Consider the following 14564-nt stretch of genomic DNA (forward strand, 5'->3'; position numbering starts at 1 on the left):
CATATGCATATTTCCATCATATATATATATGGGTACACTTTATTAACTTCATACTGTTTAATGTGTTAAAACATGGTAATTTAAAGAGGAGACAACCTAAAGAATTCACAAAAAAATGCACTTTTCCATTTGTTTAACTACCCCAAAGACTCCTATCCTATCAAAAGACTACTTTGTTATTGTGAAACCTTGATTTTGAATTATAATTGCCAATTAAATTTAGGCATATGATTATTTTTACATATTTATGTTATAATTTCTCAAACTTATATATATTAAATCTTTTATTTAACCCTACAGTTCAACTAGTGACCCACTGGTTGAACTGGTAATCTAGTGATCTAACTCATAGACTGAGTTAATGTTTGAGCCAGGTTTAATAACTATTTATAATTTTATTCGTTGTGAATCTAACTACAATTATCAAATTGAGTACTGAATCCCACAGACATCTCTGATAGTAATCTACTACAATGTGAACCTACAAACCATGACTCCAAAACCACCCTTGAAACTTTTCTTCAATAGAGACCTCTAGTCCACAACTTCAAGATCACACTTGAAGGTTTAGATCCAACAATCTTGACAACTGGTCTACAACAACTTTAGATCTACTGGTTCAGATTGTATGTAGATTGATTTTTAGTAGTGACTTTGAAAGGAGAAGACACATAAATTTTTAAATCTCAAAAGAGCAGCTCCAAAGTCTTGAAAATTGTGTCTTAGAATTTCCTTTAAATACTTAGTAAAGTAGGTATGAAACCCTAATCATCTAATGGGCTGATGGGTTGAATTTCTGATTATACAAATGTGCAGTTCGATCGGTTGAATTTAAGTTTTGATTGGTTGAAATTGTTAAAAAAATTATGTTCCATGAATCACTTGAAATCTTGTTCTTGTACATTGAATGACAGTACCTTGAGCATTGTCTAAACATTCGTATAGATTTTATAAGCCATAACTAGACAAATTTATGTTCACGAATTTTCTAACAATACTATACAGATTTAAAACCTAATATTGATTGCTGCCTATATGTTAGAACAAAAAAAGCTTTAATACTAATTGCACACGGCACAAGTTGTGGAGAGTTTGTATGTGATACCCTAAATTGATATTTAACAAGTTGATTATGTGTTGGTGAATGTGTGCTAATTCTTATATAGGATGTATAATGGATTGATCCACATATATATATATATATATATATATATATATATATATATATATATATATATAAAACTATAAAAAGTTTCAATTGTGATTAAATTACTTTCTACCTATTAGTATATTAGTCGGCTGGCTAGGCTAGCCTTACTAAGATAAAGCTAGAGCTATTAGCACTGGGCTATCCTCTAGCGTGGATATGATGAACTTTTTTTAAATCACAATTGAAACTTATATAATTTTTTTAATCACCAAAACACGTGTGTCAAAAGAGGATAGCCCAGCGTGGATATGATGAAGACTTTGTTTTTAAGTCGTTACATAGTAACTCAATTTTACAACAAAGAGAACTTAGCTAGAATCGACTAGGAAAGAGGCGTGAATCCACAAGTTCAATAGAGAAATTTTGAAATAGTCAACTTTTGTTTTTGTTTTTGTTTTTTTTTTCTTTTCTTTTTATAATTCTGAAATAATCAACTTAGGCCAAAGGTCTACATCTTTATAGCACGAACAAAGTCTACTCTTAAGTCATGTTTCACCAAAATCAAGACAAAAAAAGCTTTAATACTAATTGCACACGGCACAAGTTGTGGAGAGTTTGTATGTGATACCCTAAATTGATATTAAACAAGTTGATTATGTGTTGGTGAATGTGTGCTAATTCTTATATCGGATACATAATGGATTGATCCATATATATATATAAAACTATAAAAAGTTTCAATGTTGATTAAATTACTTTCTACCTATTAGTATATTAGTCGGCTGGCTAGGCTAGCCTTACTAAGATAAAGCTAGAGCTATTAGCACTGGGCTATCCTCTAGCGTGGATATGATGAAGACTTTTTTTAAATCACAATTGAAACTTATATAATTTTTTTAATCACCAAAACACATGTGTCAAAAGAGGATAGCCCAGTGTGGATATGATGAAGACTTTTTTTTAAGTCGTTACATAGTAACTCACTTTTACAACAAAGAGAACTTAGCTAGAATCGACTAGGAAAGAGGCGTGAATCCACAAGTTAAATAGAGAAATTTAGAAATAGTCAACTTTTGGTTTTTGTTTTTTTTTTCTTTTCTTTTTATAATTCTGAAATAATCAACTTAGGCCAAAGGTCTACATCTTTATAGAACTAACAAAGTCTACTCTAAAGTCATGCTTCACCAAAATCAAGAAAAGAATACCCCCTTACCCAGTTTACGAGGTATTATACAAGATGTTAAGTACATACGTAAACAATTATGGGACTATATCTTCCATCAATGCAGTTGCTCAAGCTCACACTTTAGCTAGAATAGTAATTGAAGTAGTTGATTTCATTGTATACATAGAGGGTCCGTTTGGATAGAACTTATTGCTGAAAACTGAAAACTGAAAACTGAAAACACTGTAGCAAAATAATTTTAAAATGTGTGAATAGTACCGCGGGACCCATTTTTAATGAAAAAGTTGCTGAAAAGTGAAATTTGTGGGTCCGTAAACAGTGCACAAATGCACTGTTCACAGAGGATTGGGTCAACACTTGCGGCTGAAAAAAAAAAAAAAAAAAAAAAAAAAAAAAAAAAAAAAAAAAAGGCAAAACTTGGACGCAAAACGTGGACGCTGCATCCAAACCGCACCAGAATCAGCCTATAAGAACTTTGAATGTTTTCTTGGTGCTAATGCAATATAAGACCCGTTTGGTAGAAGAATTTAAGTAATGTTGTTTGTATTTTTTTGAAATACATGTGGGTGAAAAAATGTGTAAAAATACGTGTAATGTTGTTTAAAAACTAAAAACATGTATTTAAGATGCTCTACCAAATGGGGCCTAGTCTTTCAGTAATTAAATTAAATTCTTGTTCTTTCAGTAATTAAATTAAATTCTTGATTCTAAAAAAAAAAAAAAAACAAAAAACAAAGAAAAGAATAATTATGTTTATTCTTATGTGACTAACCCTAACCCCACGGGTTATACTTTCCCAAAATTCCCACATCACTTGTCCCACATTAAAAAGTGACAGTCACTGTGGAATCAAGATAGGGGATTGGTGAAAAGTACAATTCTATTTTGTTGGAGATGACACTGTCGGAAATTTGACCACAACAATTTTTCAAGTCTTTCAAAGCATCCTCCTGTAGTTTGATTGAACAAAAATATTTTAAAAGAAAACCAAATTCGCATTGTTTATATGTTTTCTTGAATTTCATCAAAACGAAGCTAGCTGCTTATTTTTTATTTTATTGACCGCAGCACAAAAGAACAAGGAATTGCCTACATCTTTGTTAGTATGATTATTCCATTGGGGATTTCATACAATAAAACAAACATTTAAAAGAATTAAATGGTGGATTTTCTTTGCTTCCACCTCAATATTACAACTGTTTCCACAACACCAATGAAAGAATTCACTCTATTTTTTTTTAAGTATCATTTGGACTTTGCAGCATGTCCATGAGGAGTCCTAGTTTCACGAAGCCGCTTCTCTTCGGAGAGTAGTTTTGCAAACCTGCAAGAACATATATATGTTTTTATTAGACTAACATGATAACGAAGCAGAACTTACTACACAAATTGTTAGAAGTTAAATATTTGTTTGATTTATACCTTTTGAGAGCCTCTTCATTACTCTCTTCACCCGTAGGCTCAAAAAGGCCTGTGTCCAAATTCACCCTAGAAAGTTGTTTCTTCAACAGTCCTTCACCAACCTTCACAAGATCATCCAAATTTTTCTTTGTGGCTTTATCCACAGAAGTAACATCCCCACTTAGCGTGTCATCCTGAAATTAGTGGTAGAGAAGAAAAGTTGAACAAAAGGCTCCTGAATTATTTTATTGTAATGATATTCTTGAAAGTAAAAATGGGCGTGAATTATATTAATACCTGAATCCGAAGGTAGCTTTTCTCTGAATGAAGGGCTTGGAAAACTACAGAATTGTGTACATCAACCATATCGGCACTTGCCTGCGTAAATACATTAACTATAGGAGTGGAACCACCGCTTGTTAACCAACTCAAAATACCCCACTTAGCTGCCTCATGTGCATCATATTTCTTTTCAGCTTTGGAAGATCCAGTTCCTAATGATATAACCAGAAACCTTCCATAGTCCATTGGTTTTATGGGGAAGTCAGGACTTCCTCTGATAACCTCTTTTGTTACTTCACCAATTGCAACTAAAGCCTAGAAATGCACAAATTTATAAGTTAATCTACTAAAGAAAAAATAGATGTTTAAGTTTAATTTTTTAGGGTATGATATCAAATTAATTATTATTTATACATACCGGATTATTTGCAGCAACTCCTCCATCAATAAGGTTAAATTCTCTCACTTTTCCGTCCGCATCTTTGGTTTCAAAGTAATGAGCTGGAAGATAAGTTGGTGCAGCTGAGGTTGCAATGCATATGTCTGAGACTAAAGCATCTAAGCTTGGGTTTTTCTTCACCTGGTGCAATTGAAAATTATTAGAATTCAGCTCCATCATCTTCAATCACTTATTTACAAGTGATCAACATTGTAATTTTACTTGGGATAAAAAAGATGGGAAGGTAAATTTAAAAAGAGAAGAAGTTAAACCTCAAAGCTGGAGAAGATAGTTGGCTGGAGTCGCTTGATGTCAAATGTTGTGATGACAACATTAGTCAATGTCTGGTGCAATCTTGTGTTTCCAAGTTTTTCCTTGACAAGGCTATGTAGATACTTGCCATTGTATTTTGGCCCGGATAGAGCTTTTATTATCTTTGTAGTTTGAGTAAACAACGGGAAACTGTAATTTGAAAATGTGAGATCATGTTAATAAATAAAACAATGGTACCTGGTTAATAAGAATATAGGATTCTTGTACACAATTTATTTGGTATTCCCTTTTAACTTTTTAATTTATTTTTTTATATACGAATTTTTTAAAATGTTACTTTTTTAGATACAACTATACTTTAACGTACTTTCACCAAATGAACACAAACTTTTATTAAAATGTTACATCCATAGACACTCATTAATTAACGAGCTTTTGATCTCATCGAACTCAATATATATAGTAAGTGTTACCTATTTTGTGGAAAGATTTTTGGACAGTTGTTTAGGTAGAAGTCCTTGATATCTTTGGCGGCATATAAGGGTCGGTTCTTTTCATTTGGGCTAGCCAGCATGGCAGTCACAAGACCACCTGTGCTTGTTCCTGCAATCACATCAAAATAATCTGCAATTCTTGCATCTTCACCATCTAGCTTCTGCATCATATCCAAACAATCTATGAGTAAGTACTCAATGTATGCTGAATGATTACAACGATATAAATGAATGAAAATGTTGAATTTTTTAAAATTGAAAGTGAAGAGCAAGCTGGTTATAGTTCTTATTAATATAAATCTGTCATGTGCCCTACAAAGTGCACTTTGAACAGCTGTGATTTCTCAATGAAACATATGAGGCTAAATTATATTCTACCTGAAGCTCAGATTCTAAAAAACTAAGGATAACTCCTGGAATAACTCCTCTAATTCCACCACCATCAATGCTGAGAACAGTTATTAGGTTTCCATAAGTAGGGGGCTGTAGGGCTAAAGTACTTGTTGCTTCCATGGAGAATTAACTAAGGTATACTTAGAGAGAGATTTTTTGAGAGCCTTTGGGAGAAACTTTGAACCTTTAAGAGCCTTTGAATTAGGGTTCTGCGATCTTGATTTCAAATTGACATATGTTTGGGACGTATTTATAGACTCATTTCAAGTTTCAACCATGCATGTCATGGATCTCCGCATCACGCCTTTAAAAATGTCAATGGATAAACACGTACTATCTTGGATATGATTGTACAAGTTGGACTACTATAGCCATGTAGCCTAGTCGTAAACTTGGTTAACAATTAATGGAAAAAGAATTCATATAAATTCAAATGTTACCTAACTTGGGTATTGGCACAGAATTGGTCTCCCATCAATTGGCCATGGACACTGTTAGAATTGTAGGTGAGACCAGAAGAATTGTAGGTGAGACCAGAAGAATTGTAGGTATGACTGATTAGGTGAAACCAACGTGGGACTAGTTAAGCCTAACTGATGGTTTTGATGAGTTTGCTATACCTTTAGTTAATCCCTATGAAATGGCTTAGTATATAGTCTTTGTTCTCAAGTTGCTGGCTAAATTCACGAAAAGGACATGTAAGTACCTCATTCAAGCATTAGAAAAAATCAAATCATGGTGAAACACGTTAATTTTAATTTCGCAAAAGGCGGCCCTCAAGAAATCAATGCTAAATCATGGTCAAATTCAGGCAACGAGACCTTGCAAAGGCGATTCTACATGTCGAATGCCAATTAATTATTCACAAGAAATTATAGAGAATTCAACAAGAGTACTGGAATTATAGTTGCACGTAACCTCAAGAACATGGTAAACAATTAGAGAAGAAGAAGTTAATCATGATTTGATTAACTTCAGGCCTTATGCTACACTGAGGAAATATAGGTAAAAAAAAAAAAATTAGAGAGAGAAGTTCATCATGTTTTTCAGTCCTTATCAATTTCACTTCAAAATAAGAAGAAAAGCTCTATTTTGTGGATTTCTGACTGCAAAGTCAATAAGTCAACTAAGCATTAATCATTTTAGTTACTCCATCCGAAAGGGAAAATTCTGGTTGTTTCTCTCCGTTGTACATGCGTTATAGCATATACTCTAGGTAGGTGAAACTAGAGTAAATTAGTAAAAGCTAGCCACACCTGTGAAAGAGCTTGTTTATATTGTAGTGACAGAAAACAATACCAAGTGGAACAAAAATGACATCAAAACCTTAAAAAACAAAAAGACAGGCATCAATATGTGCATATGCATATTGCAAACAATTTAACTGGTTTTTAAGCCAAGCGCTACTTTTTCTAAAGTTACAGAATTTAAAGAAATGACAGAGGAACAACTCGCAGTATAGAAAAAATAGCACGAGAAAAAGTCAAACCAGCAAACAATAGCATCAGTATGAGCATATTTATGATTCACATTACTTGTCAAGGCAGCAAAATATGAGTAATAGCACAACAACAGAAGCATGCCACATTTAGAGCAGACTCAATCAGCATTCTCCAACAATCTATATATATATATATATATAATAGGTGAAGTTGAGAGAATTTTAAATTAGAATTTTAAAATAGATTTCTAATTTTACGCCATGTGTCCTAAATTATTTATTCTTAAAAAGTTTTATTTTTTAATTTTAGAATCAAATGTGGGACTATAACATAAATATTCATTCAACTGAGTTATTAAATATAAAAATCAAAAAGTCTAGAATAAATGAATTGTATAAAAAAAAAGTACTTCTCAATCATTTTTTTTTTTAAATGGACAATTTACATTTTATACCTAATAATATATTTATAAATTTTTTTAAAGAGTTAATAAAATATAAAAATGACTATCAATGATATTTAAATTATATATATATAAATTATATTATGTATTTTATTGTATATCTTTAAGTGTATCTATGTACATACACGGAGTTATAAGCTAGTTAATATAAAATAGGGAAAAGGAAATTGAATTTCAAATTAGGAACTTGCATCCTTCGTATATATAAAATTTTAAAACCCGTACTACACAAAATTATAGTAATTTATTCGGTCAATCATTAACCCTTCTTATTTTCTATGTTGCGCGTGCAATTATGCCACAATATATGTTTCAAAGGGTAAGAATTAAGAAAGTATCAAAATCCTCTTCTTTTGGGTTAACCCAAAAGAAGAGGATTTTGATGCTTTCTTAATACGTTGTCAGTTCCAAACATACTTGATAATATAATATATACTTTGTTAGAAGTTATTCCAAAGAGAAATCCATTCAAGAATATATATATATATATAGCTGAGCCATACAAACCTTGGTCCATGAATGATTCTTCTTGGTTTCAGATATTAATTTTTCATTGGTTCAAACACGTGTGTTTGTGTGTGTATATATATAGGTATGACCAGGGATTCTATTAGTGAAAATTAAAACGGATTTTTCTCATAATGGTCATGCTAACAACAGACGAACCTCGGGTTGCTATCATGGTAAGGCATACAAGTTTAAACCATTAGATAATCCACTGAACCATGCAAATAGCCAATAATAGTTTCTGCTGAGTTAAAACATGTTTTTCTTGGTTATGGAATATTTGGCTGCACCTCACAATTAAGAGCTTTTCAAAGCAATATATAGATGCTGTAGACGGAAAACAAGGGGCAAAAGAAAATTAGGAGGCTGACTGGATTTTATGGGTACCTTGAACCATCAAAGAGGAAATAACCATGTGAAAAATTTACAATTAAACCTATTCTATTAGATTAAGTTTCATTCGAGTATTTGTTTTATTTAAGGTTCATTAAGTTGTGCTCTGTCTTCCCTCACTACTCACTAGTCAGTTATTCGTAAGGTTAATTGTGGCCTATATTTATTGCAGCTCATAAGGTCTATTTGTCCTACTTAATAAAATTTGTGTAAGTCTGAATTCAATTGTAAATTTCCACGTTTATTGCACTCCATGAGTGATATTATTTGGCGGCTCATTCTTTAAACATTGAATCAATATATTATTGAAAAATTATTTGTGGGATCTATCAGGGAAAGCCACGTCATCCTACTTCGAGGAAGTACTTAGTAATTGCTCTATTTACTCATTTTTTATACTTGTTTGTTTGATTGAAAATAATAATGCTCAAACTTGTTAGGTAAGTTTATGATTAGTGCTCCATCACATCTGTTAATTAGGATAATCTTTTCGTGCCGCACATGCAAGAACAAAAAAAAAAAAAAGGACGACAAACAGAACTTCCGTTGGTGTTGAAGGAGGGGAAAATTTTTTAGTAAGGATAATTAAGTAGTGTTGGTATTAAGGTTTGGAATATATGCACTGTATACCAATACCTAGCCTCCTTTAGACCAAAAAATATCATATGTATCAAATATATGTAACAACTTTCTCACATGAAAGTCGACTCTTTAAAAATGAGATTTACTCCTACCTAAAATAGTGGTTACATATATCTGATACACAAGATTTCTTTTCTCCTTAGGCTTATTAGTCGCCTTTGATTTCGATAACTTTAGAGAGAAGACTATCTAAGGATTCCAAGAAGATAAGACTAGAGTTTGAAGGACGCTTGCAGGGGGTTTGTGTGCTACCATTGAAGACATCTTCTAGTTTCAGTTCAGCCACAAGATATACCCTCTTAATTCCTCACCCAAGTGACCATTAAAAATAATATATAGGTATATTAATTGGTTTCTAAATGCCGCCAATTACAGTTTGTGAGTTATGTTAAGATTAAATCTTTGGGCGTGGATACTTAGACAACCTCAATGAGCCGCCTGCATTTATATATTCGTTTTGATGACAGCATTACGTGGGAGATAGCCCTATTATTAGTATCAGTAATATACGTATGATGTTTAGTGAAAAAAAAAAAAATGATATGGACGATTATAGTGAAATATAAACGAGGTAACATTAAGCATATAGAAACTCAGCGGAAGTTGACACAAATTTTTTTTTTTTTTTTTCTTTGATGAAGTTGGCACAATTTGATTCTACGATGCTTAGTGAACCCAGTTACTCTATTAAATAAATTTTGATTGTTCCTTAAATTGAGGTGTCTTGCTCTTGAGAGTAGAAAATTCAGTTTAGGTACAATAGGCATAAAATGAAATAAGTTGTTATTAAGCTTTAAGTTTGCGAATTAATTGATGATATTTGATTGTATTAGGTTGAGCTTATAAAAGTTGGTGTTCTTTTGATGTGTTTTCAGAGGTAAGAAACCTTTCTTCTTGCTAGTTATATTTTGCTTAAACAATCACTATAAGAAAGAATGTTTATAATAACAAAAAAATTTGTTACAATAACATCAGAATCATTTCAATAGTTGATACAAAATGTTGCAATTAAATCTGAGGTAGTAGGTTTGTTCAACAAAAAATTCTGTTGCAATAAACTCAATTTATTTTAATGAAAATTTTAATGCAATAATATATATCTCAAGCAATAAAAAATTTACTGTTTCGAATATCTTGTAGTAATAGAATATTATTTCATGAATCTTATTACAATAGATTACATATAATTGACAAAAATAATTTAGACCAAATTATTGTAATAATACATTTTTTCAAATTTATAATTATTTCATGTTTGTCATTGCAATAAATTGTAAAATAATTGATATTAGGTTAATGCAATGAAATATTTATGTTTGTTTTGACCATGGTTTTAAAAATCGGTACGATGAAAGAACCAGAAAATGGACTGATTACCGGTTTTCTGGTCGGACCGGGGTCCGACCGGTGGTCAAACCGGTGACGTCATAAATAATTTAATTAATAAATAAATAATTATAAAAAATAAAATAAAATAAATAAGAATATAGGTACAGCTACTAATATTTACTAAATTTTAAAAGTATTTTTAGTATTTTTAACAAAACCAATATTTAATTTAAAAAATATTTATCTATGTTAATATAATTTCACATCTAAATATTTCTTCTAAAAATTGTATTTATTATAGAAATATTTTATGCTTGTCTTGAATATTGCAATAACCTCACTTGCGTACGAAGTGCGAATAATTCTTTGCCTTTGATCGACTACTCAAACCCACTTAAGCCGTATCATAAACGTATTTCTCATTTAAAAAAGAAAAAGAAAAAAAAAAGATGTCCTTTGGCCACCTAACCATCAACGTGGCCAAAGGACATCCAAGTATCCTTTGGCCACTATAAAAATATTAAAAAGGATAGTCCTCCCTGAGTCTTAGTCTCCCCTTCTTATCCAAAAAAATTGCTCAAATCTCTCCCTCTCTCTCTCTCTCTCTCTCTGAAGAGTCTGAACTGTTTCTCTGTTTCCTTTTTTTTCTTTTCTTTTTTTTTTCTTTTTTTATTTCGGTACGTTCTCTGGTTCTTCAACCTCTCCCCTTTTGTTTTTCCTCTCTTCCTCTCGCCAATCCAAATCTTCCATAGAAGCTCACCCTCTCCTTTTTGTTTTTTTCCCTCTCTTCCTTCACTTGCCGCCAACCCATCAAATTTGTCCAATGCGTAACCATCAGATTTGCCCAGCCACCAACCCATTGAAGCTCTGTGCTCGGTTAAAGCGGCAGTAAAACAGCACCATGATCGGCGATGGCAGGAATTCTGGGTTCATGGGTTTTGGATTACCGGGTTTGTATGTTTCCAATATGATTTTTATTTTTATATTTTTTTTGTTGGTGCTTTTGGTTCTTCTTCGCATGGGTTTTTTCAGGCAGAGTGAGGCAGGATGATCAGTAGACTGAGATGAGAGAGTGATCTGATTATGCTTAGGGTTAGTTTTTAGGATTTTATTGAGGACTAAAACAACGTAGTTTTAGTGGAAAAGTAAAAAAAACCAACTAACTGGTTCGACCACGCCGGTTTCTGGCTCTCAGGTTGAACCGGCCAGTTTTTACTATTTACTGGTTTTAAGTTCATTTTCGATTTTTTTACCATAACCGGACCGGATTGAAGGCCGGTTCCTGGTTGAACCGGTCGGTCCGGTCCGGTTTTTAAAACTATGGTTTTGACAATAAATTTTAAAATAATTTATATCAAGTTATAGCAATGATAAATTTGTTATAAAAAGCTATCATTTTGAAATTTTTGTTGCAATAAAATACAAAGATAATTGGTATCAAGTTATTGTAACTATTTCTTCATTTTAAGCTACTGCAACAAATTTCCAATGTAGTAAAGTATTAAAACTTTTATTCCAACCAAAAATGATAAGTTATTGCAACTAATTATTGTTGATGGTATAATTTATCACTTTAAGTTACTATTGCAACAACTTTTAACTTGTGAATGTGATACTGCGTTTAATACCATTATACTAATTTTTTTGTATTAACACTTGATATAATAGACTTATTTTGGTGTAGTGCTACATCTGGCTTAATTGAAACCTAGTTGTGAGAATACTCTGTCCAGTTGAAGATGGATAGAGTACGTAGGTGGCAAGGTAAATCAAGGCTAAAACTAGAGATCTGATTGTCATTTTCTTTTAGAAGAGAGAATGAGATGACAGAGAAGGATGAGAACAAAGAGGAGATATGAGAAAGAAGTGAAAATGATGACGTGGAGGAAGGGGGAGAAACAATTTGAAAAAATTCAAGGCATATTTGGCGTGTTTATATAGTTACTACAAAAAACTGAGCCTATAGTGGCGTTTGTGAAACACCACTATAGGTATTAAAAACGCCACTATAGGCCCATTTGGGATATAGCAGCGTTTGCTGTAGTGGCATTTACAAACGCCACAATTGTACCGTCACTATAGACCTATAGTGGCGTTTCAAAACGCCACTATAGACCAAATTTTTTTTTTTTAAAAAAAAGACTATAGCAGCATTTGTCAAACACCGCTATAGACTCACTATACAGTGGCATTTGTAGCCAAAAACACCAACAACAAAAAATTTGATTACCAAAAATTAATGTTTGGTAGTCAAAAAAAATTTTTAGGCATAAATGCACTTTTGGTCCCTACATTTTAGAGACATTTCTATTTTGGTCTCTACATTTTCATTTCACCAGTTTTAGTCCATAAATCAATTAACGCATTCCATTTTGGTCCTTACCGTTACCCACTTAACAGAAATTGCTGATGTGGCAAACGGCGTCCATTGTTGGCACATTAAATGCTGACGTGACCAATAAAATAATATTAAAAATGCCACGTCAGCTTATAAATAAGAAAAATTATTTATTTATTTTGACTAAATACAAAAAAATTAAAAACAGATTGTTTAAAACAGATATTAAATTAATTAAATTAAAAAAAATTCTTTACATTATGTTCTTCCCAATCATCACTAGTTCTTCCTCAAAATCAAGAACATGCCAACATGAATAACACAAAATCAAAAGGCACAGATCTACAAAATACAAAGTTAAAAAAAAATAAAAAATAAAATAAAATTGACCATTAGATTCGTAATCAGAGACACAAAGCGGTGGCTTGAAGATCATCACCGATGCCGAAATCTTCATCCATCGGAGGAGGTAGATTCAGATCGAATGGCTGGATCTTACGAAACGAGGAGGTGAGAACACAGTAGTCGTCGTTGTCATCATCAACCATCGAGGACGACGAGTCGCAATCGCTACGGCAATCATTGGGTGCAACAGGGTTCACGATCTTGACCCTTGTAACCGGATTTGAAACAACCCTAGGGCCACTAAACGACTCGATGGTACTGCTTATACTATTTGTCGTTGGCCTGTTGGGTTGAATCGGATGGAACTTAGTATTGGCAGCAGAAGAAAATCTGGGCTGTTTGTCTCTGATTGCTGGAAGAGTTGCTAGCTGAGGAGCGGTGAGAGAGAAATTCTTCACTCACATCTTATTTCAAAATCAACCGCACATAGATTTCTTGTTTTCAAGTCTGGGAATGATCAACCAATCGGGATTTGATTTAGGTGATCACTTATCAGAAAAATGAAACAAAACGGAGATAAAATAGTTTGGTGAATGAGCGAGTGATAGCGAAGAGAAATTGAAAAGGGAAATGGGTTTGATATTTGTATGGAGGGTTTGATTTTTCATGTGATGTTCTGGGTTTGCTAGAGATTGAGGGTTGGATTTGGGTTTGTGTTCTTTGAATCTTTGAACCTCTTTGTATTTTGTTGATCTGTGACGTTTGATTTTGCGTGTATCATGTTGGCATGTTCTTGATTTTAGGAAGAACTCATGATGACTGGGAAGAAGATAATGTAAAGAATTTTTTTTTAATTTAATTAATTTAATTTCTTTTTTAAACAATTTGTTTTTAATTTTTTTATTTAGTTAAAATAAATAAATTTTTATTTATTTATAAGCTGACGTTGCATTTTTAATATTATTTTATTGGCCACGTCAGCATTTAATGTGCCAACAGTGGACGCCGTTTGCCACATCAGCAATTTCTGTTAAGTGAGTAACGGTAAAGACCAAAATGGAACGCGTTAATTGATTTAGGGACTAAAAGTGGTGAAATGAAAATGTGGGGACCAAAATAGAAATGACCCCAAAATGTAGGGACTAAAAGTGCATTTACGCCTTTTTTTATGGAAACAGTTTTTTTAATTGAATTAAAATTTTAATTTTAATTAAATTAAAAGATACAAAAAAAACAAAAAAAAACATAAATAAAACAAAATACAAACCCTATAGTTAGCCCAGCAAATTCAAAATGAAACACAAACCCACCTAAAAAAAAAAATTCAAAATCAAACATGTACAACATGCTCACATCCAAAAATTATAAAAAAAAAAAAAAAAAAAAAGCAACTCCACCCCAATACATTCAGCCGCCATAGACCAACTTGCAAAAAGAAATCATCAAATCGATTTTGAATTTTTCACTACTTTCTTGGTTCTATTAAC

General features: G+C 32.2%; 1 protein-coding gene across 1 annotated transcript; it reads right to left on the minus strand.

Annotated features, from left to right (window-relative positions):
* Positions 1-3310: 3310 nt before the first annotated feature.
* Positions 3311-5853, minus strand: LOC142630588 (patatin-like protein 2). Its single transcript, XM_075804603.1, has 7 exons — positions 5604-5853; positions 5205-5386; positions 4731-4920; positions 4438-4599; positions 4035-4334; positions 3759-3931; positions 3311-3660 (listed from the first exon to the last, which is right to left on the minus strand). The coding sequence occupies exons 1-7, from the start codon at positions 5736-5738 to the stop codon at positions 3582-3584; spliced, it is 1221 nt and encodes a 406-aa protein (XP_075660718.1). The 5' UTR covers positions 5739-5853; the 3' UTR covers positions 3311-3581.
* Between the last annotated feature and the right edge of the window lie 8711 nt (positions 5854-14564).

The sequence above is a fragment of the Castanea sativa genome, chromosome 4 (assembly GCF_040712315.1).
Source record: "Castanea sativa cultivar Marrone di Chiusa Pesio chromosome 4, ASM4071231v1".
NCBI classification, from domain to species: domain Eukaryota; kingdom Viridiplantae; phylum Streptophyta; class Magnoliopsida; order Fagales; family Fagaceae; genus Castanea; species Castanea sativa.